At 44.2% G+C, this 24,409-nt stretch overlaps 1 protein-coding gene across 3 annotated transcripts in view; it reads right to left on the bottom strand.

Moving 5' to 3' along the window:
• Nucleotides 1-1,548: 1,548 nt before the first annotated feature.
• The window catches only part of TMEM150C (transmembrane protein 150C), a 91,717-nt gene continuing 68,856 nt past the window's right edge, over nucleotides 1,549-24,409 (bottom strand). For all 3 annotated transcript variants that reach the window (XM_033914458.1, XM_033914436.1, XM_033914447.1), the window contains 3 exons: nucleotides 23,379-23,506; nucleotides 11,616-11,793; nucleotides 1,549-2,477 (listed from right to left, as the gene is read on the bottom strand). In XM_033914458.1, the coding sequence (XP_033770349.1) occupies nucleotides 2,269-2,477; nucleotides 11,616-11,793; nucleotides 23,379-23,506 (515 nt within the window). In that variant the 3' untranslated portion in view covers nucleotides 1,549-2,268. The remainder of the gene's footprint in view (nucleotides 2,478-11,615; nucleotides 11,794-23,378; nucleotides 23,507-24,409) is intronic.

Genomic DNA, 24,409 nt, shown 5'->3' with positions numbered 1-24,409 from the left:
GAAGGGCATAGAAAAAATAGACAGGGACAGATTTTTCAAATTAAGGGGATCAACAAGTACAAGGGGGCACTCAGAGAAATTGAAAGGGGAGAAGTTTAGAACAAACGCTAGGAAGTTCTTTTTCACACAGAGGGTGGTGGATACATGGAACGCGCTACCGGAGGATGTGATAAACAGGAGCACGCTACAGGGGTTCAAAGAAGCTTTGGATAGGTACTTGGAAGACAAAGGGATTGAGGGGTACAGATAAGAGTAGAGGTATATTATAGGGATGGGATTAGAGGTAAATTAATCAGGGATCACTGTTCAGGCACTAGGCCTGATGGGCCGCCACAGGAGCGGACCGCTGGGCAGGATGGACCTCTGGTCTGACTCAGCGGGGGCAACTTCTTATGTTCTTATGTAACAGTATACTTATCCCTAAACTGACTACAAAGCTAAGTACTGTACAAATATCTTTAAAATTAAAAATAGTGAATATTTATGAAGTAATTAGGATTTAAAGGAATTGAACATAATTACTTTGATCCAGTGATGAAGAGACATGTTAATCACTAGGTATATGAAAAGTTTGAGCCTAGTGTGTTGTCTCTGAGGATCTGGGACCAAGCAATTTAAGATAAGGTCTTTAAGGGTGATATTTAATTTAAACCATCTGAATAAAGTGAAGTATTCTTGGATCTTTTCCAACATGAATTGTGCAAAAGTGATTAATTTGATTGCCTTTTTATTGGCATAGTCTCTTTGCTGCCTAATATGGAGTGCACCCAAAAACCTTTCTCTATAAAGGAAACTGGTAGATGCAGCATTATAGGTACAGTTTGATCAGAAATTTGGAGGTAGCGAAAGAAGAGAAAAACAATCCCAGAAAAGCCTGGTACTCCTTTATGCCCCCTTAACTACAGCATGCTCCTTCTAGACTTTCATAGTGTCACCAAAGATCACCTTCTATGTCTCCGACACCCCTACTACAAAGCTAATTCAGCCTCTCTATGCTTTATTTTTGCTTTATCGATAGTGCCTTGTACATCAAATGCTTTTTCATTTCTTTGAAGGCTTTCAAAATACTATGAAATATAGGCAGTGCTATTTTTTAAGTCAGTATATAGACTACAGAACCCGATTCTCTGAAATGCATAATTGATCAGATCCTGCATTTCCAGATTTCATCATTATGCCTGGCTGCAAAGACACCATTCTATCTGACAAGCAGTGCCTCATGCTGTGGAAGCCATATGAAAATACACAGGCACCAGTGCTATGGAGCACCTCACATACTCTCTCAGTCCAACTCCATATTTTGTGGAAATAATGCCTTTTAAAAATAGGTCCAGTTGTTGACAAGTGTTGCACTAAAATTTCTAGTCATTTCAGTTATTTTCCATTTCAGTGCTGATTACCAAAATAAAAATGTCTGCCTTATAATAATATAAATAAATGAGCAATGCTGTAGCTCAAGAGACTTGATCGCAGTATTCTTCCTGATTATTTTTTTCAAGTTTTTTCCTGAAAAGTCCAGAGGTGGTATTCAGCAGAGCAGCCAACATATAATTTGAGATATTTTAATTCAGATGATTTCAAATCTTATGTAGATTCAGTAATGTTGTCCATTTAGGGAGTACTGCTGAACATCCATTTATAAAACTTTAAACACCTACATTTACATCAGTGTTATAAACATTTCAAGTTATATATGCAATATCTGCAGGCCATTTGGATGAACAAGTTATACAGTTGGGGGTAATTCTATAAATATCTGTGTCGATTTAGGTGGAAAGTAAGCTTGCGTTAGTATTTCTCGTTTAGCGCATGGTTAGCGCGCACTAAAAACGCTAGCGCACCTTAGTAAAAGGAGCCCATAGTTACTTAGCCAGTCTTCCACAAGTTGCTTCCCTAAACAGTGGAACACCATCCTCCTCTTCCCAATTTGATCATTAATTTGGCCTACCAAATGAGGTTAATAAAATGAAGGCGAGTACAATATCTAACACACACCAAATTTGCTTACTATACACTGAAGATGCTCTTTCTGTTAATTGGCAACTTGCCAAGTCTTGGTCACATAGATGCTTGTGCTTTCAGTAGCTCTAGACATCAAACTGTCAAAGTCCTTTGGCAGTGCACACACAAGACTGTGTAGGAAGACGAGTCAGTGAAACGCATAGCATAAAGCTACATGCAAGAGTGTGTGAATGTTCTGCACCTTTTGAAAAATGAGAGAACATTCCTGTCCCTCTACCCACTCACCCCGGCACACCCTTGGTGAGCTTACACCTGATCTGTTTGGTACTCTGAAGCTTCAGACAGATTCTCTGAGAAACTGAGGAAGGTCTCTTGGAACTCTGTGCACACAATCTCAAATCGATAATGTCTGAACTCCACAGCAAGTGTGCCAAAATAGAAGAGGAAGCACATGACCAGGGTCCACTGGATCCGGGCTGCATACATGTGGATGTCCTGTGACATCAGGATAAAATCTGAGGTGAAGGAGTTAAGAGAAAACACAGTGAGATAAGGACAGTGACAGTTGCATATACTATTACTGCATTTATACCAGCAGCATTGTTTCTGTTCTATAATGATGTTAGAAATAATTATTTTTAAAGCATTGTTAACAGCATAGGGGCCAGTGGAGGTCTGGCAGTAGATTTAAGAGGTCAACACAACTTTTTCAACTGCTTAATTGCATACACTTTTTGGTGTGGAAATGAGATGCAGAATTTTCACAAATTCATAACTTTTCCCTTCATTGCCAGGCGTCAAGATTTTTGGGCTAGTAAAATGCCTTCATAGCACCAATCAGATCTTAGATCCTACAGCTGTAAAGAACTAACAGTGTCATAAGGCTAAAAGCACCTCATCTCCCCTCAATCTTTCATCCCTCACAGGCCAATGTGAAAAGACTCACTGCAGGTTCTTATTTGTATAAGTCAGTAGGAGCTGAAAAATAAGTCACTCAATGGTAGGGCTGATCCTGCCAAGTTAAGGGTAAGCATATTTTTGGATTTGAAAGCCAAACTAGGGGCCTAGTATGGGTAAAGGAAGGAGAGGTATCCCTAGGCTTAGAGGTACAATGGAAGTGACAGGCTCTTGGTTCTGTAGGTCACAGCTTGCTCATCTCTGGCCTCAAAGAAAGTTAGTCAGTTAGTACTCTGCTGCACTGAATGTGTAGCCAGGAAAATATATCACTAACAAAAGGCAAAGAAAAAAAAAAAATTCAATCAGAAAACAAACCAGAGTATCAAGCAGAAAAATCCATTTTCTCTAACAAAATTAGGACTGCAAGTCCATAGATGCTAGTTGTTAAAACTAAAATAGGCTTACCCCGTCATAAAGCCAGTTACATAGAAATATACACAGAAAATCAAGGCAAAGACCATATATGGCCTATCTATCCAGTCCAACCAAGCAAGCCATCTACTATCCCCTTCCTCTCCTTTACGGTCTTCGTGTCCACCAATTCCACAGAGGCCCATTCCACAAATTTACTAACCTTTCTGTGAAGAAGTACTTCCTCACATTAGTTCCGAGTCTGTTCTCTTTCACCTTCATCCTATGCCCTCTTATAGAGCTTCCCTTTCAAACAAAAGTCTCGCCTCCTGTGCTAGAAACCATATTTCTCATCAAAGAAATATAGAAAATGATGGCAGATAAAGATGCAACAGTCTATCCACACAAACTGCTCAGCTCTAAATCCCTTCTTCTCCCCTCAGATATCTTCTTGTCTCAGGCATTATCCCAGGACAAGCAGGCAGCATATTCTTAACGTATGGGTGACGTCACCGACGGAGCCCCGGTACGGACACTTTTAACTAGAAAGTTCCAGTTGACCGCACCGCGCATGCGCGGGTGCCTTCCCGCTCGACGGAGGAGAGCGTGGTCCCCAGTTTCTTCGTTTCCGCGGAGCGAAGAAGACGCATGTGTTTTCAACGGCCGTTGAAAAATCAATTCCTGCCTTCCCGCTCGCGTAATTTTTCGTTGTTTTTCTCTTTTTTCCCTTCGGGTTACTTTCCCTTTTATTTTCAAAAAAAAAAAAAATCGTCGGATTTTCTTTATTTTTCAGGCCGGCCCCGGCGCGGCCTGTTGCCACCATACAGGCCTCCGACTTTGATTTTGCGGAGGCCGTGTTTCCCTTCATGCCCCCTCAACCGGCTTTAAGAAGTGCCAGCGGTGTGCACGCCCGATCTCTCTTACCGACCGGCACAATTGGTGCCTGCAGTGCTTGGGTCCAGAGCATCAGGCGGACACCTGCACCCGCTGTGCTACGCTTAAAAAGCGCACCTTAAAAAATAGGCAGATCCAGCAAAATATTCTATTTGGTACCGGATCTGCCATGGAATCTGCCGTGACGTCGACGGCACCGCAAAAGTCGACACCGACTACTTCGACTCCACCGGATCCTTCTTTGGGGTCGCTGGCCCCAGGTAAGCCGGCTAAGAAGCCTTCCACTTCCCTTGAGCGCCCTCCTGCCACGGTTGCGACACCGGCAACCCCGGCACCGCATCGACCCCGCAAACGCTCCGCTCCGATATCGGTGAGTGCCTCGTCATCGGCCTCCTCATCGCCGGAGCGTAGAGCGGCACCTATGGTACCGAAGAAAAAAGCGGTACCGGTGCCTCCCCTGAATGACCGCATCACGGCAATACTCCAAACACAGTTACAGGAGCAGCTGCAACAACAGCTCCAACAACTGTTGCCGGCGTTGCTGGCAACCGCACCTTTCGGTACGGGACCGGTCCGAGCCTCGCACCGTTCCATCGGTGTCGACCCCCTCGGTACCGCTCAACACTTCCACGCCGGTCCTCTCGGCTGAGCCACATCTTTCCCAACCTACGGTACCGACCCGCTCTGATGCCGATCCTCCTCGGTACCAGGTACGGCACCGGTCTTCCTCACCCGGTACCGCCTCGGTCCGGGCAAGTCTCTCTCCAAAACCCGCCATGCAGAGCCCTCCACACCGATGTCCCGCCGTGCGCACCCCGACATCAGGGACCCAGACTTATGGGAAGAATCCCCACACGGTACCGAGGAAGACGCTTCCTCCACGGACGAGAAACCTTCAGTGACTGATACCGTCTCAAAACCTGAACAGTCCTCGTTCACCAAATTCCTTAGGGAGATGTCTGCTGCTCTTTCCATTCCCTTAAGAGTCCGACTCTAAAAAGTCACAGGCCTTTCTCGATGCCTTAGACTTTGAGCAACCTCCTAAGGAATTCCTCAAGTTACCCGTACATGACATCCTACGGGAAACTTTTTATAAGAACTGGGAGAACCCCCTCACTGTCCCGGGGGCCCCTCGCAAATTGGATAGCTTGTATCGGGTCATTCCCATCCCCGAGTTTGACAAGCCTCAATTGCCCCATGAATCTCTCCTGGTGGAGTCCACCTTAAAGAAAACTCAGGGCTCCAGTGTCTATGCCTCCACCCCTCCTGGCAGAGAGGGAAAAACTATGGATAAGTTTGTCAAGCGCCTTTTCCAGAATGCAATGCTGGCCAACAGGGCAAATAATTACACCTTTCACTTCTCCTTCTACATGAAGCATCTGGTGCAACAACTCTCCGCCTTACAAAAATACATCCCTGAACGTAAGGTGCCTCTTTTTCAACAACAAATTTCCAGCCTGCTCCAACTCCAGAAATTCATGGTGCGCTCCATTTATGACTCATTTGAGCTGACCTCTTGAGCGTCTGCCATGGCTGTTGCCATGCGGCGTCTGGCCTGGTTGAGAGTTTCTGACCTCGACATTAACCACCAAGACTGCCTGGCTAATGCACCTTGTCTTGGTGATGAACTCTTCGGGGAGTCCCTGGACTCAACAACCCAAAAACTCTCGGCTCACGAGACCAGGTGGGACACCCTGGTGAAGCCTAAAAAGAAGACCCCGCCTGCTCGCCCCTACAGACAGCAGTCTTCCTACCAACGCAGGTTCTCGGCCAGACCTCTCATCCCGCCTCAACAGCAGCCTCGCCGACCTCGTCAACAGCATCAAACTCAGGCTCGCTCACAGTCTCACCAACCTGCCAAGCCTTTTCCTCCGTCAAAACCTTCTCAGCCCTTTTGACTTTTTCCTCCAGGGCATAGCCAGTCTCCCACCATCATTGCCTCTTCCTCAGCCTATCGGAGGTCGCCTCCAACTCTTCCTCAGCCGTTGGGAGGTCATCACATCAGACCAATGGGTCCTCAACATCATTCGCCACGGCTACTCTCTCAACTTCCAGACTCTTCCACCAGACAATCCTCCCGTAGAGTCTGCTTCTCACTCCTCCCAAACCCCCCTCCTCCTGAGGGAGGTCCAATCCCTCCTTCTTCTCAATGCCATCGAAGAGGTGCCTCCGGACCAAAGGGGTCAGGGATTCTACTCCCGCTACTTCCTGGTTCCCAAGAAGACAGGAGACCTCCGTCCCATCCTCGATCTCAGGGACCTCAACAAGTGTCTGGTCAAGGACAAGTTCAGAATGCTCTCCCTTGCCACGCTTTACCCTCTTCTCTCTCAACACGACTGGCTATGTTCCCTGGACCTCAAAGAGGCCTACACTCACATCCCAATCAATCCGACTTCACGTCGCTACCTACGGTTTCAGATACAGCACCGTCACTATCAGTACAAAATGCTACCCTTTGGCCTCGCATCATCACCCAGGGTGTTCACCAAGTGCCTTATTGTGGTGGCGGCCTTCCTCAGGTCTCACGACCTCCAGGTGTTCCCCTACTTGGATGATTGGTTGGTGAAAGTGCCTACATCTCCGCTTGTGCTACAAGCCACTCATCACACCATCTCGCTCCTCCATCTACTGGGGTTCGAGATCAACTACCCCAAGTCGCACCTACTTCCCACACAGCGACTTCAATTCATTGGAGCAGTTCTGGACACCACTCTGATGAGGGCGTTTCTTCCCGCCGACCGACAACGGACCCTGCTCCATCTCTGTCGTCAGGTGCTCCTTCATCACTCCGTCCCAGCTCGGCAGATGATGGTCCTCCTGGGCCACATGGCCTCGACGGTCCATGTGCTTCCTCTGGCGCGACTCCACCTCAGGACACCTCAATGGACTCTTGCCAATCAATGGTCACAGACCACGGATCTTCTTTCTCATCCCATCTCTGTGACATCGTCTCTTCAGCGATCTCTTCACTGGTGGTTGAACTCCTCAAATTTTTCCAGGGGTCTACTCTTTCATCTACCCCCCTCACTCCATGATCATAACCACGGATGCCTCCCCCTATGCGTGGGGAGCTCACCTGGGAGATCTACGCACCCAGGGACTCTGGACCCCTCAGGAGCGTCAACATCACATCAATTTCCTGGAACTCAGAGCCATGTTCTATGCTCTCAAGGCCTTCCAGCACCTTCTCTACCCTCAGGTTCTTCTCTTGTGCACAGACAATCAAGTCGCCATGTACTACATAAACAAGCAAGGCGGCACCGGATACCCCCTCCTCTGTCAGGAGGCCCTCCGAATATGGACCTGGGCCACGACCCACAGTCTCTTCCTCAAGGCTGTATACATCCAGGGCGAACAGAACTCCCTGGCCGACAATCTCAGCCGCATCCTTCAACCCCACGAGTGGACTCTGGACCCTCCCACACTCCACTCCATCTTTGCTCGCTGGGGCACTCCACAGGTGGACCTCTTTGCAGCCCCTCACAACCATCAGCTGCCCCAGTTCTGTTCCAGACTCTTCTCTCCTCATCGTCTGACCCCAGACGCATTCCTGCTCGACTGGACGGATCGGTTCCTCTATGCCTTTCCTCCTCTACCTCTGATGTTGCGGACATTATCCAAACTCCGCAGGGACAGGGCCACCATGATTCTCATCGCCCCTCGGTGGCCTCGCCAACACTGGTTCTCCCTCCTGCTTCAGCTCAGCTCAAGGGAGCCCATTCCTCTTCCTGTGTTTCCTACTCTACTTACGCAGCAGCATCAGTCTCTACTACATCCCAATCTGTCTTCGCTCCACCTGACAGCTTGGTTTCTCTCGGGCTAACCTCTTCAGAGAATCTGTCTCAGCCCGTCCGTCGCATTTTGGATGCATCTAGGAAACCGGCCACCCTCCAATGTTACCATCAGAAGTGGACCAGGTTCTCCTCTTGGTGTCTCCTGCGTCATCACGATCCCACCTCATTGGCGGTGGAAACTGTATTGGACTATTTGCTCTCTCTCTCCGACGCTGGCCTCAAGTCTACCTCAATCAGAGTCCACCTCAGTGCCATCACTGCGTTTCATGAGCCTATCCTCGGAAAACCGCTTACGGCTCATCCTTTGGTTTCCCGGTTCATGAGAGGCCTCTTCAATGTCAAACCACCTCTGAAGCCTCCTCCTGTCGTCTGGGACCTGAATGTGGTTTTATCAGCTCTCATGAAACCTCCTTTTGAGCCTTTTGCCACAACTTCGCTCAAACTTCTAACATGGAAGGTGCTTTTCCTCATTGCCATCACCTCTGCCAGGAGGGTTAGTGAGATGCATGCACTGGTTGCCGACCCTCCTTTCACTGTTTTTCACCATGACAAGGTGGTTCTGCGTACCCATCCTAAATTCCTTCCCAAGGTGGTCTCGGACTTCCACCTCAACCAGTCCATTGTGTTGCCTGTCTTTTTCCCTAAGCCCCATTCTCATCCTGGGGAACAGGCGTTGCACACGCTGGACTGTAAGCGTGCCCTTGCATACTACCTTGACCGTACCAGGGCTCACCGCTCTTCATCTCGGCTCTTTCTGTCCTTCGACCCTAACCGTCTAGGTCGCCCTGTCTCTAAACGAACGCTTTCCAACTGGCTTGCTGCCTGCATTGCGTTCTGTTATGCTCGGGCCGGTCTCTCACTGGAAGGTGCTGTCACGGCCCACAGGGTCAGAGCTATGGCTGCTTCTGTGGCTTTCCTCCGTTCCACGCCCATCGAGGAAATCTGCAAGGCTGCCACTTGTTCCTCAGTTCACACGTTCACTACTCACTACTGTCTGGATACCTTCTCCAGACGGGATGGACACTTCGGCCAATCTGTGTTACAAAATTTATTCTCCTAATGGCCAACCATCCCTCCTCCCTCTCTGTTAGTTTGGAGGTCACCCATACGTTAAGAATATGCTGCCTGCTTGTCCTGGGATAAAGCACAGTTACTTACCGTAACAGGTGTTATCCAGGGACAGCAGGCAGATATTCTTAGGACCCACCCTCCTCCCCGGGTTGGCTTCTTAGCTGGCTTATCTTAACTGGGGACCACGCTCTCCTCCGTCGAGCGGGAAGGCACCCGCGCATGCGCGGTGCGGTCAACTAGAACTTTCTAGTTAAAAGTGTCCGTACCGGGGCTCCGTCGGTGACGTCACCCATACGTTAAGAATATCTGCCTGCTGTCCCTGGATAACACCTGTTACGGTAAGTAACTGTGCTTTCTTCGTCTACTTCACCACTCTATCTGCATTCACCACTATCTGTAAAGAATATTCTCTCTTCACCTTCATCCTTTGACCCATCATTCTAGAGCACTGTATTGCAAACTGCGTGACACAAGACGCCGGTAAGGAGGAGAGGCGCCGGCTGACTGCTTACAGGACGTGCCTCTCGCAGCGAGAGGTATGTCCCTGTAGGAAGTCAGATGGCACCGATGACTCTACTTCTCTCCCCACACCTCCCCTCCTCCAGGATCCCCCACCGACGAAGTGACAGGTTCAGGGTCACAGCCGGAGGGCCCCCGCAAATACACTGATGTCAACGTGATGACATCACACACGTCGACATCTGCGCACTTCCAAAAACCTTTTAGCATTTCAGGCTGCTTTCTATGACAGGGAATTTAGGCCACTGTTGCATAGTGCTTACTCTCTTACAAGCACTTTAGAACTCAATTGAAAACTCATCTTTTTAAAAAATATTTAGCGAACTAATTTAAATCATCCTTAGGTTATGTTATTTTTAATCTTTTGTTCACCGCATTGAACTTACGGTTATGCGGTTTATAAGTATGATGTTATGTTATGTTTAGTGTGCTGCGACACCAAAAAGTTTGCAGGACACTGTTCTAGAATTTCCTTTCCTAGGGCCAGCCCTGTCCTTTCAATTCAAAAAGGTCCACCTCCTGTGCATTTATGTCATGGAGGTATTTTAATGTCTCTATCACATTGCCCCTCTCCTGCCTTTCTTCCAAAGTATGACTATTTAGATGTTTAATTCTGTCTCCATATATTTTATGTCAAAGACTAATGACTATTATAGAAGCTGTTATTTGATTTATATCCTTTTGAAGGCTCTCTGAAATTGTATACAGCATTCTAAATGAGGTCCCAACAGAGTTAAATAGAGGCACTAATCACCTCATTTTTCCTGCTGGCCATTCCTCTCCCTATTCATCTGAGCATATTTGTGGTGTATACCAACACCTTATCTATCTGATTGACCACATTAAGATCATCAGTTATGATCGTCCCAGATACCACTCTTCTTTCATGCACAAAACTTCATGCAAAAAAGAAACTAAAACCCTGCTCTTCAGAAAAAATACATAAAACCTATTTAACATGACCAGTTCCTTCCCAATCTCCACCTACCACACCATCTACCCCTTTCAAATCTAAAATGTTTCTAATTACCCAATATGTATCACCTCCAGTTCCCGACAATTCTTACGTAACTCCTATGTAATTCCTATGACAATTCTTATGTAAAGTTACAATTCTTATAACCTCCTGATAAATCTTATGTAATCCGCCTTGAACCGCAATGTAATGTAATGTAAAACTTCACTCACTATACTGTACCACTTCTTGAGTACGGTATTTGCAGCCCAAATGCATGATCCTGCATTTTTTTTTTTTTTTTTTTTGCATTAGTGCTTAGTTGACAAACTCTAGACTAATTTCTTAAGCTTTGTTAGATTCTCCCTCATGTTTTCTATACCCTCCAGGGTGTCTACCCTGTTGCAGATTTTGGTGTCATTCACAAAGAGGCAAATCTTTACTGACAGCCCTTCTGCAATATCACTTACAAAAAATAATGAAAAGAACTGGACCAAGGATCAATCCCTGTAACACACCACCAGAAACATCCCTTTTCTTACGGTGAGCTCTATTTACCATCACTCATTGTCACCTTTCACTCAATCATTCTAACATGGTCATCTTCTCTGCCTGTATTATCATGCCTCTAGCACTTTAAAAGCACCTCAACAAGAGAGGGGCGGAAACCTAGATCACACTGTCTATTTTCTTGGCTCATAGATAATTAAAATAAAACAAAACAAAAAAGAAAAGAAAAGAAAAAGAGAAGCAATTTGTCCTAACTCAGAACCAATTTAAAAGAAACAGTCTATTCTTAGTTCATCTCTCTTTGTATTTCCTATGCCACTCTCTCTCACACAATGGCTGCTTTAAGAGGGACTTGTAAAGAAGATGGGACAGTGAAAGAACAATAATATTGAAAAATAAGAAAAAATCCTTTAATATCCTATATAAAATGAGTTACCATCCCAAACAGAGAGGGAGAGTGCAATTATGCCAAAGATGAACATGGCACCATCAGGAAAGTACCACATCTCCCAACCCTGATGTTGGTCTTTGAATCCCCTTTAAGTGGATTACCAAATCATCCAATATTTTAACTTTCTTTAAGCATAAGGCAGAAAGGATACAGAGGATCACACAAAGGGTTATAGTAGCCGCCAAAATAACCCTGAGTATTCCAACTTTTCTTCCTTCATTTTTGATATTTACTCTGAGAGTCAAAGCAGACTGAATCCAGCAGGTTAATGTGCCAAAGCCAAATGTCAAGGACGTGCCAATGTTATGTATTTCCTCATCATTTGTAAGCTACAAATGAAAAAAAAGAAAAATTTAGTGGTCTATGAAATACAGGAATGCCATGAGCCATGCATAATGACTTATGTAGCCTCTAGAACTACAGCTGAAAAGCTAAGTACACAAAGGATCCACTAAATGAACATCTCTCTTAACTTAATGAAGCAGATCATTCATTGGATAAAACTTTGCCGCAGACATCTATTTCAACATTCTCCTGTGCTCAGATTCATACTACTGCAAAAGGACATCATGGTACCAATGTTCCCTCTAAGGACCGAGTTCATATAAGCAAATATTTTCCATTTCATTACCCTGATGGTATTATACACATTGTAAATTAAGAAACTACAAATATAAATTTTAAAAAATAGAAAATAAGATGATATTTTATTGAAAGGATTTAAAAACATTTTTTCAGTTGGCTCTCAGAGGACACCACCTCCTTCCCCAGTCAAAACAATAAGTTCTCCTGAACTGAGAAAGGTAATTTTGGTCTCTTGACAGTTGGTCAAAAATGTCAATGAAAAAAGATAGCATCTTAATTCTATTTATTAACCTTTATAATCAAGGGTATCACACACAGCTCCATCTCCAGGGACAACTGACCGGCTCCCCCCAAAGAAGCGCAGAGTAATAGTCATCGGGGATTCCATGCTGAGGGGCACCGAGGGACCAATTTGCAGACCGGATATGCAATCTAGGGAGGTCTGCTGTCTGCCTGGAGCCAGGATATGAGATGTCACCGCCAGTCTGGATAGACTACTCACGCCCCGAGACCACTTTCCTATGCTTCTTGTCCACATAGGAACCAACGACACTGCCAGGAACACACCGGAGACCATCACCAGAGACTTTGGAGCACTGGGTGAGAGGCTGAAGCGGACAGGAGCGCAGGTGGTTTTCTCATCGATCCTCCCAGTTAGAGGCAAGGGAAGAGCCAGAGATGAACGTATCCAGAGGACGAACGAGTGGCTATAGGGATGGTGCCGGGATATGAACTTCGGATTCCTGAACCATGGGGAAGCGCTACAAGGACTTCAGGGACCAGACGGACTCCATCTGACCAGTAGGGGTAAGAACGTCTTCGGACACCGACTAGCCCACCTGCTTCACAGGGCTTTAAACTAGGTAAGTCGGGGGAGGGTACCCATTCACATATTAGTGCAGAAAGGAATTATCCTGATGTAGTGAGTCGAAACTCCGCTTCCATGTCCAAGGTAAGTACCCACATTGCAAACAGTTCTTTAGGAGTCACAGCGACTCGGGTAGGATACGCCTCACAGGGACTTAGCAAACACAAGATATGGAGGGCCATGTATGTCAATGCACACAGTTTAGGTAACAAAATTCTAGAATTGGAGGCTGAAATAAGGAATGCTGACCTAGATGTGGTGGCAATATCTGAAACTTGGTTCACGGACTCAAATGGGTGGGATATGGCTATACCGGGCTACAATCTACTTCGTCAGGACAGAGAGGGCAGGTTAGGAGGGGGGTAGCTCTATACATTAAAGAGGACATTAAAACCACCAGGATCACAGATGTCAAGTACACCGGGGAGTCCCTCTGGGTAAACCTGGCAAGAGGCAGAGAAAAATGCCTGTATCTAGGTGTGGTATACAGACCCCCAAGACAACTGGAAGACAGAGAATATCACTCTACGAGGAGAAGCTGTACTGCTAGGGGACTTCAATATGCCTGATGCAGACTGGAACTCATTTTCAGCGACAACCAGCGGTAGCAGGAGGCTCTTAACCTCCATAAAGGGAGCACGTCTCAAACAAATGGTAACGGAGCCCACTAGGGCCCAGGCGATCCTCGACCTGGTATTCACCAACGGGGAAAGCATCTCAGAGGTCTCAGTAGGAGATACGCTAGCCTCCAGCGACCACAACATAGTATGGTTCAATCTTAGGAAAGGCTTCCCTAGATCAAACACGAAAACAAAGGTACTCAATTTCCGGGGCACAGACTTCGCACGCATGGGAGATTTCGTCCATCGGACGCTGCAGGACCAAGCGGAGACCGATGATGTAGAAGCTAATTGGTTAACACTAAAATCAACCATACATGAAGCAACTAGATGCTTCATAAAATCAGTAAATAAACGACAAAGAAACAATAAACCCCCAATGGTTCACCGCGGAGATATCGCATCTCATTAAGGAGAAGAAAAAAGCATTTCTCTCCTACAAGCGCATGGAGAAAAGAGAGGCAAAGGTAGAATATAGGACCAGGTCTACAGCGGTCAAAATGGCAGTTAGGGAGGCAAAACTTCGAGTGGAAGAAATTCTGGCAAAAAACATTAAAAAGGGGGATAAATCCTTCTTCAGGTATATTAGTGACAGAAAAAGGAACACAGGCGGAATAGTACGTCTTAGAAGACCGGACAGAAGTTACGTGGAAGCAGATTCCGATAAAGCCGAACTACTGAATGAATACTTCTGCTCAGTCTTCACCTGTGAGGCACCAGGACACGGTCCGCAGTTGAAGGCAACACAAAGCACAGAAGACCCGTTTCAGAATTTTGAGTTCACACCAGGTGAAGTTTACAGTGAACTGGCAAGACTCAAGGTGAACAAAGCCATGGGACCAGACAATTTGCACCCAAGAGTGCTCAGAGAATTGAGCGATGTCCTGGCGAAATCGTTGGCTGAGCTATTTAATCTCTCCCTAAGTAAGGGGAAAGTTCCCCTGGACTGGAAATTAGCTAATGTCGTTCCTCTGCATAAAAAGGGTTGCAGGGCAGAGGCTGCGAATTATAGACCGGTGAGTCTCACATCAATAGTGTGCAAACTCATGGAAACACTAATTAAAAGCAAATTGGACACGATCTTGAATGAAGGGAATCTTCGGGATCCCAGTCAGCATGGATTCACCAAGGGTAGGTCCTGCCAATCCAATCTCATCAGCTTCTTTGACTGGGTAACAAGAAAGTTGAACTTGGGAGAGTCTTTGGACGTCGTGTACCTGGACTTCAGTAAAGCTTTTGACAGTGTCCCACACCGCAGGCTGCTAAGCAATATGGAATCGATGGGGATGGGAGAGACACTAACTGCATGGGTCAATGATTGGCTGAGTGGCAGACTTCAGAGGGTGGTGGTTAATGGTACCCTCTCTAAAACATCGGAGGTGACCAGTGGAGTGGTGCAGGGCTCAGTCCTGGGTCCACTCCTTTTCAACATATTCATAGGGGATCTGACTCAAGGGCTTCAAGGTAAAATAACACTATTCGCCGATGACGCCAAACTATGTAATATAGTAAGTGAATGCAGTTTACAGAATTATATGGCGCAGGACCTGCTTACATTGGAAAGTTGGTCCTCAACCTGGCAGCTAGGCTTCAATGCTAAGAAATGTAAGGTCATGCACCTCGGAAGCGGAAATCCATGCAGCACGTACTTCTTGAACGGAGAAACTTTAACTAGGACTTCAGCAGAATGAGATTTAGGAGTAATCATCAGTGCAGACATGAAAACTGCCAATCAAGTGGAGAAGGCTTCATCTAAGGCAAGGCAGATATTGGGTTGTATCAATAGAAGTTTCGTCAGCTGAAAGCCTGAAGTCATAATGCCGTTGTACAGGGCCATGGTGAGACCTCATCTGGAGTACTGTGTGAAATTCTGGAGGCCACATTACAGTAAAGATGTGCGCAGAATTGAATCGATTCAGCGGACGGCCACCAGGATGATCTCGAGGCTCAAGGGTCTCTCATACGAAGAGAGACTGAACAAATTGCAGCTCTACACTCTCGAGGAACGTAGGGAGAGGGGAGACATGATCGAAACATTTAAGTACCTCACGGGACATGTCGAAGTGGAAGATGATATCCTCTTTCTCAAGTCTCTTTCCAGGATTTTTCATTTCTTCTTTTCCTTTCGGCTTTCTTCAATTCATTTTTCTACCTCTGTCTAGATTTAACTCATTCTTACTATCTAGTCTTCAAGTTTCCTCATTTTTACGGTCTACTGTCAGTTTTCCATTTCTTTCCCTCACCCTCACTCTCCTATTTTACTTCCCTTTATTCCCAGTCTTTCATGAACTCTGCCCTCTTTCTATACAGTTTACCCCCTATATCTGCCCTTTCTTTCCCCTTCCATCATTATCTCCTTCCTTTCCTTTGGAAGTATTGTTACTAAATGGAGTGAGTAACCCTCCCTGATAACCTTAAGGACCCACGAGTCTTTTTGATGAGAGCCCAATGTCGATAATATAATTGTAGACCTCCAATAGGTTAGGGAACAAGCTGAGAGGGAGATAAGTTGGCCATGCTCCCTAGTAGCACGTCAAAAAGTCTGAGATGGCTTTTAAGGAGCCGAAGTCTGGGTCTTTTGAGGTCGCTGTTGATTTGTCTCTTCTGTGGTGGCAGTTTGGAAGAAGAGGTATGTTGCAGGGTTTCATCTCTTGTAAGAATAAGAAGCTGGTTTTGGAGCAGACTTAGATTATTGATTCTTAGTGTTTGATCTATTCAAATAGTTCCAATTCTGCTCATGCTGAGTCAGCTTTTGAGTAGCAGCCTCTATTCTATCACCAAAAAGTTCTTCTCCCAAGCATGGAATGTTGGCTAAATGGTCCTGAAGATTAATATCCATGTCAGAGACTTGTAGCCAAGCAAGATGTCTATAGAATCGAGAAAGGAGGAATCTCTTCAAAATTTCAAGAAACATTTAGAGCTTCTTTTACGAAGGTGCGCTAGGGCCTTAACGCGCGGAATAGTGTGCGCTAGCCGCTACCCCCTCCTTTTGAGCAGGCGGTAGATTTTCTGCTAATGCGTGCTAATCCAGTGCATGTGCTAAAAACGCTAGCGCACCTTCGTAAAAGGAGCCCTTAAAGTCACATTTTTTTCAACTGGCCTTTTTAAATTGATGAAATTAATTTGGGACTGCAGTCTGCATTTATAAATTTTTATAATTTTAAAATTTGTATTAATTAATTTAATGTTTTAATTTGGATATTATAGGATATTATGTAATAGAAATGTTATTATTTTTTCTTTTTCTTTTCTATTTCATAATTTGAATTGAGTTATATTGTAAACTGCTTTGATCCTTTTTTTGTTGTATATGTAGTATATAAAGATTTTAATAAACAAACATGGCAGATGCCATATATTTTCTGGTTTGTAGGAGACAGAGTGGCCTGCTGAAAATCCACAAGATGTTCTGGGGGAATATACTGCTCAAAGTCAGCCAACTTCTTTATAAGATATTTAAAATAAAATGACATGTAGGAGTTGTAATTAAGCACTATATTGGTCAACATAGAGATTTGGTAGAGATGGCGACCAAACTTGTCCATAGTATCATACTCATGCCCCGGTGGTGCAGAAGGGTAAACTCTGGTACTGGAGGATTTTTTGAGGTCAATTCCACAACCAACGATTGGTGTTGTAGTTGCAGTTTGTCAAATCCAGAACAAGAAATTATGTAGAGTGAATCAATTTTTCTTGGGGCTGCAGTAACAGAAAGAGGGGTCTTCCAGTTTCGAAAGAATGCCTCCTTAAGAAGATTATGCATGGTAACTTGAGAAGTTCTTTAGGAGGTTTGTCATAATCTAAGGCAGTGTTTCTCAACTCAGTCCTGGAGTACCCCCTTGCCAGTCAAATTTTCAGGATATCCACAATGAATATGCATGAAAGAAATTTGGATATAATGAAGGCAGTTTATGCAAATCAAGTTTATGCAAATTCATTATGGATATCCTGAAAATCTGACTGGCAAGGGGGTACTCCAGGAGAAAATAAGATGATATTTTATTGAAAGGATTTAAAAACATTTTTTCAGTTGGCTCTCAGAGAACACCACCTCCTTCCCCAGTCAAGACAATAAGTTCTCCTGAACTGAGAAAGGTAGTTTTGGTCTCTTGACAGTTGGTCAAAAATGTCAATGAAAAGACAGCATCTTAATTCTATTTATTAACCTTTATAATCAAGAGTATCACCACTACTTTATCCTAAATTAAAAATAAAATTATTTTTCTTTGTTTTCTGGCCATTCACTTCTCTGGCTTCTGCTTTCCTCTTTCCCAAGTCTCTTTCCAGGATTTTTCATTTCTTCTTTTCCTTTTGGCTTTCTTCAATTCATTTTTCTACCTCTGTCTAGATTTAACTCATTCTTACTATCTAGTCTTCTAAGGCATCAAGAAACTCTGTTCTGGGCTGTGTCAGCCTCTAATTTGAAAGGAAGCGGCTTGCCCAACAGTTTAATGTACTTAGTAAAGGAAAGTCCTTCAGGAGATCTTCTTGGAGGAGATGGATCTGAAGGTATGCCATATGATTCAGGGGCAGACAAAGTGAGATCAGAATCAACTGCAAGAACCCCAGGTGACTCTCTGTAAGATGAAGATTGTAGTGGAGATCAATAAGTCGATGCTCCTCAATGTCTACAGTACCAATCTGATGATGAAGGGAAGCGACGGGAAGTTCACTTATCCCTGGAAGTATGGGATTGATGCAATGCAGAATGACGGTGCCTCAATGCAGCATGTCTATTTATGAAGAGCGTCTATTTGTCAAAGATATCGATGCTTTGATGAAGAGCAACGAAGTTTTGATGGAGAGCATCTATGTCTACTGGCAGATCGATGAGAGGTAGACTGACGTCTTGATGGAGATATGGAAGCGGTACCCCGTGGCCTTGAGGTGCTATGCTTAGGCTGGGCCGGTACCGAGGGAGTCGATATAAGTACTGGCATCACATGCAATTTAAGCATGTTACCGGCCAAAGTCTTTTAAGCACTGATAAATTAGATGTAATTTAGGCATTCTGAGGCTGATGGTCCATCTGCACTGACATCACCCAAGATCAGATATGACCGATATAATCTCCCATAGCCCTTTGCTGACATTGGTTAGGCCAACAGAAAATAGTGACAGCTAGCAATGTAAGGCTGGGCTGGCAGCTTACAATAGTGTCTTTTATCCCGCCAATACCTTTCAGTTCTAGGTGGTTTACAACAAGAGTTGGCCTGGGCATTTACATGGTTAAGAGATATAGTATGCATCGGGATCTGTGGAGGGTCGATCAGGTTTAGTTAGATCATTTGACAAATTTCTTAAATAGAAAAGTTTTAAGTTCTTTCCTGAATGTTTTGTAGTTGGGCGTCATAGTCAGCAGATTGGAGAGGTGGCGGTCTAGTTTTGCTGCTCTGGTGGCTAATAGTCAGTCGTATATTTTTTTTGCTTTGTATACCTTTGATTGGGGGGGGGTGAAATGTGCATGAGTTCTCCTTGGTCTGGATGTGTTTTTCCTGATTAGGTGGTTGCTCAAATAGCTTGGTCCATTTCCATTTAAGGCTTTGAATAGGGTGCAGTAGAATTTGTATTGTATGAGTGCTTGTACTGGAAGCCAGTGTGAATCTCGGCAAGCGGTGGCGATGTAGTAATATTTTTTCAGCGAGTAAAATCAGTCTAAGAGCTATATTTTGGACTGTTTGTAATTGTTTTTGCATGTTGGTTGGGCATGACAGGTATAGGGTGGTACAGTAGTCCAGGAGTCCTAGGATTAGCGCTTGTACCAAGAGTTTGAATTGTTCGTTGTTGAAGTATTTTTGGATTTGCCTTATGTTGTGCATGGTTGCGAATGCCTTCGGGATCATTTTGCTGATTTGAAGTTGCATGGTGCAGCCTTTCGTCTATCATTATTCCCAGCAGTTTTAGGTTGGGTTGCATGGGGTATGTGATGGAGTCTATTTCTAGATTTGTTATGGTTGGGGTTTTGGTTTTTTCTAGAAGTAAGAAATTGGTTTTGTCTTGATTCATCTTTAATTTGTCTCTCATCCATTTGGACACTGTTTCTAGTGCAGTGTGTAATTTGTTCATTGTGTTGGGGTTAGTTTGGTTGAAAGGCAGGAAGATGGTGATGTCATCTTCATAGCTGTATGAAGTTATGTCTATTTCATCTAAGTGTGTGCCAAGTGTGGCTATGTAAAGGTTGAAGAGTATTGGAGATACTGGGGAGTCTTGGGGGACTCTGCAGGGGTTGTTCCAGGATTCTAACTGTTCCTTGTTTGCTTTAACTTTGTATTTTCTTTGAGCGGAGGAATCCTTCAAACAAATTGTGGATTTTGCCTGCGATTCCTATTGCCTCCAGTGTTTGTAGTAGGATGTTGTGATCTACTAGGCCAAATGCCGCTGTGAGATCGAGTTGTACGAGTAGCATTTTTTTTCCCTTTACTTAGGTGTTGTTTGGCTGTGTCTAGGAGGAAGATTAGTAGTGTTTCTGTGTTGTAGTTGCCTCTGAAGCCTGATTGTGAGAGGTGGAGTATGTTGTGGTTTTCTAAGTATTTGGTGAGAAGTTTTGCTACAAGGCCTTCCTTTAGCTTGACGTAAAAAGGTATGGAGGCTATAAGTCTGTAATTGGATGGCTGATCTGTAGCTCCCTTTGGGTCTTTCAGGATAGGGGTTATGATGATTTTGGATAGGTCTTGTGGAAATTGGCCCTCTGTTAGCATGTAACTGATCCACCGCATGAGGTGGGTGTGGAATTTAGTCCTGGCTGCTTTTAACAGATATAGGTGGCAGTGGTTGAGGTCGCGGGCTGCATGATTGTATTTGTTGTAGAGTCTTTCTAGGTTAGGCCATTGTAAGTTTGGGAAGTCTGACCAGTTTCTGTCTGCTGCGTAGGCCTCTTTTTCTAAGGATGGTAACAAAATTACATAACATAAACTTTATTCTTCTATACCACCACAATCAAATGATTCTAGGTGGTTTACACAAAAGAGAAACTGGACAATCAGCAAAATATTAATGGAGAAAATAAAACATGTTAGCTAAAAAAAGACAGTAAAATTTTTAAGTTATGAATAAAACTTCGAATTAGGAGATAAATTTATGAAATAGTATAGTCTTGATTTCTTTTCGAAATGCACTGTAAGACAGCATGGCTCCTCCAATATAATATGGTAGTGAGATTTCATCAAGATGGCTTGGGGTCCCAGTGAAAGTGTTTCTGGCTATTGAGATTTTGTTTCTGAAGAATTCAGCCAGTTGGTTTGCTTTGGGAGGGAGGGGCGGTTTTGGTGGCTAGGTAGGGTTTGGTGTCTGCGAGTTCCTTTATTAGTTTGAAAAGTTTTTTGGTGTCTTGGATTTCTGTGCCTATTTGACTAGTGTAGTTTGATTTTCTTTTAGCTTTTGTTTGTTCGGTATTCTCCAGGTTGTTTTTGTGTGTTCTTGGTTGTCTTTTCTCCATTCTCTTTCAAGACGTCTGCATTGTTGTTTGAGTTGTAGCAGTTTGTGTAAAAGATAAGGCTTTAAATAGGGTGAACTGGCAACGCCCATATGTTCAGCACGTATTTGTCGGCGCGTGCTTGTCAGCGCAGCTTTGTCCGCCACACTTTTGACGCATCATCATATATACATATTTAGCCTTTCTAAGCAAGTAGAACAAAAGTAGAAAAGTGAAAAAAATGGTCAAAGGCCACTTGGAAAAAAAACACTATGAGTTGAAGGCAACGCAGACTGGACGAAGTCTAGAAAAAAAGCACTTTTTTGCTCCATGGAAAATGAAGAACTGAGGAACTGCAAGTCAATGTTGGGCAGGAAGCCACTCATGCATGCGTGGTGTGGGCAGTCACAAAGTTTCTTAAAACTTAACTTGACAGTTCACTTTTAACACTATCCATACCGGGCTCCATGGATGTCATACGTGAGAATATGCTGCTTGCTTGTCCTAGGACAGACATGTCAAACTCTGGCCCACAGGCCAAATCTGGCCCGCGGTGTAATAAAATTTTGCCTGACAGACAATTTGCATTTAAGCTGGCCTGCCGGTACAAGAGCCACAAATTGAACTTCTTCATGTCTGATTTTAAGAAAAAGCTTGCAAGGAATGTTGCAACGATTATGCTCTCCTGTTTTGTTAAATTTTCACCACTGTGCAAATCAAACTGGTGCCGGGCAGCCTTTGAGGCTGCTGTGAGTGCTCAGTGACAGGCTGCCTTTTGGCTCTGGGGTGGCGACTTACTGGAATAGGCAAGCGCTGATTGGCTACAGACTTGCCTGCACTCCCTCCCACTTGTATCATGTTATGTCGAGCCCCGGCCAGATTGCAGGAAAAAAATAGAAAAGAAAAGAAACTTAGCTGGAGCCATTTTCTGCATTCAGGGTTTATTGTTCTTCCCTTTTTAAAGAGGGTTTTTTTTTTCTAATTTTAATTGTAAGACCGAGGTACTCTGAAATCCCAGCATTTCCAAACAATTCTTTGGCAGAATAAAGGCTTGGTCAGTGTAACACTAGAATGATAAAATGTTTTCATACCATCAGTGAAATGAATTGTGCATTGTCTGAAAAGAAATCTAAGGTAAATATCTTCATTGCTGTCCATATTCTGCTCTACTAAGTAAATCTGAAAAATTTACAGAATGTTAGCATTCATGTGCCAAGTATCCAATTAACTGTGAAAGTGCTAGCAGGGTGCCTAACGTGATATATAAGTGACACAGTGCATAAATGCAAGGGAAGTGTGTAACATGGAGAGGGAGGAGTGGAAGGTGAGTGAAACTCCCAGTTAAATGTGTGACTGAGTTAGGTGTGTCCCTTCTGCACTTATGTGACTGCGGTCTATGGCTGGTGTAACTGCATTTTTTGGTGGTGGCCCTAGATGCCACCACGTGGGTCGGGTTCTTTTTTTTTTGTTATACAAGTAATAGCACTAGCGCTCTAGACCAGTGTTCTTCAACCACCAGTCCATGGACCAGTGCCAGTCCACAGAAATTTCCTGCTGGTCCACAGGGCCAGCACGTGCATCAGGCCCAAAACAGTGTTCTTCGACCGCCGGTCCACGGTGCGATTGATGCGGCGTTATCTTTGAGCCAGCTCCCTCTTCCTAACTGATTCAGTGCACAAAGCCACGGGCAGTGGCTCCTACGGGCATCCTGCACCTGAACCGGAAGCCTTCTCTCTGACATTGCAACACCAGAGGGAAGGCTTCCAGATGAGGCACGGGACGTGCAAGGTGCAATTAGTACTATTATGGGGGCGGGGTCTGGGGTGGAGATTGGGTAGAGATGGGCGGGGTCTGGCACACGACTTAGCCCAGTGTTCTTCTACCGCCGGTCCACAGAATAATTCTTTTATTTCTGCCGGTCCATAGGTGTAAAAAGGTTGAAAAACACTGCTCTAGACCAACTTTGAAATTATTATTATTTTTTGTTATAGGATATTAAATCTTTATAACAGTAAATCTATTATTTTAGCTATACTTCTACTAAGACTAAGGGGTCCTTTCATTAAGGTGCACATTTAACGCGCGCTAAATTGGTTAGCGTACCTTAATAAAAGGATCCCTAAGTATCTTTAAAAAATTTGGCCCGCGACTTAGCCTTTGTTTTAGATTCTGGCCCCTTATGTGATTGAGTTTGATACCTCTGTCCTAGGATAAAGGTTAATTATACAATTACTGGCTGCTGGTAAACATATTACTTACACTTTTTTTTAAATAAGCCTTTGACAAATAATTTAGTTTTTCTTTCAAGTGTCAAAGACCCATGCTGCAAACACTTAAGAGTTAGAGCTTAAAAATGAATGAAGTTAAGATGGAGAAAAGTGCACCTCAATGAGCTCATTGGGTAGGGGAATGCTTCTTAAATTTCTATACCTGAAAATTTCCAAGAAGTGTCATTCCAAATGAAGCCAAGCACAATGAAACCAGGCCACTCACATTAAGCCAGGGATTCAGCACCCTGGGCTTTAGATGTATAAAGCGCAGAACTGCAACTATAAGGGCTAGAACACAGAACGAGAATAAAAGAAAACAGGAGTGGATTATGGCATCAGTTTTTTTTGGATACATTACTTGTGCTGCACACCACAAACAGATATTACAGTAAAATACTAGCTAGTACTTTTCAGTTCTTTCCAGTCATGATCCTGTGACACAAGGCATAAGAACATAACATAAGAATAGCCTTACTGGGTCAGACCAATGGTCCATCAAACTCAGTAGCCTGTTCTCACGGTGGCCAATCCAAATCCCTAGTATCTGTCCAAAACCCAAAGAGTAGCAACATTCCAGGCATTTTGTTATCATTCATTTTTATTATCTGAATAATGGTTTGTTTGTTGTTGGGGGTTTTTTTTTTGGAGGTTTTTTTTTTGGGGGGGTTGGGGGTGTTCTTTTTAAAAGACTTGGGGTAATATGCAAGTACAGCACTCAGTTGGCTTGCACTGGCCCATGAGTCCTAAATGGTTTTCTTATAGACATACTACAGGAAAATGACCTGGTGTAGGGACAGTCCTCAATTAAAAGCTCAGGATGTAGTAGGGCTTGCCTACAAGGCTATGGTCAAAGTGATGTTTTTTGTTTCTTTGTTTCAGAGAAAGCAATAACACCCTTTCTTGACTTAAAGTACCCAATGGGAAGCAATACCGACTTAATTGCTTGAAATAATCAATTCACCTATTGTTTTATCATCTGGCTTTAGGTCACTAATCTTTTTGTCCTAACAAATTATAAATTTGTCTTATGTAATTAAATGTACCATTAGCTATATTTCTTTTCCTAAAGACCCTTCTCCCCTTCAGCTGTTCATGCCATGTTTATGCTTTACATATTTTAGCGCGATACCTGCCTGCATGGGTAGTCTATCAGTATTTGAGAACAAGCACAGCATCATTCCCCGATTTATA

Source organism: Geotrypetes seraphini, chromosome 1, assembly GCF_902459505.1.
Source record: "Geotrypetes seraphini chromosome 1, aGeoSer1.1, whole genome shotgun sequence".
Taxonomy (NCBI): Eukaryota; Metazoa; Chordata; class Amphibia; order Gymnophiona; family Dermophiidae; genus Geotrypetes; species Geotrypetes seraphini.
The sequence above is the reverse complement of the archived record's forward strand: the minus strand, read 5'-3'. Positions and strand labels throughout refer to the sequence as shown.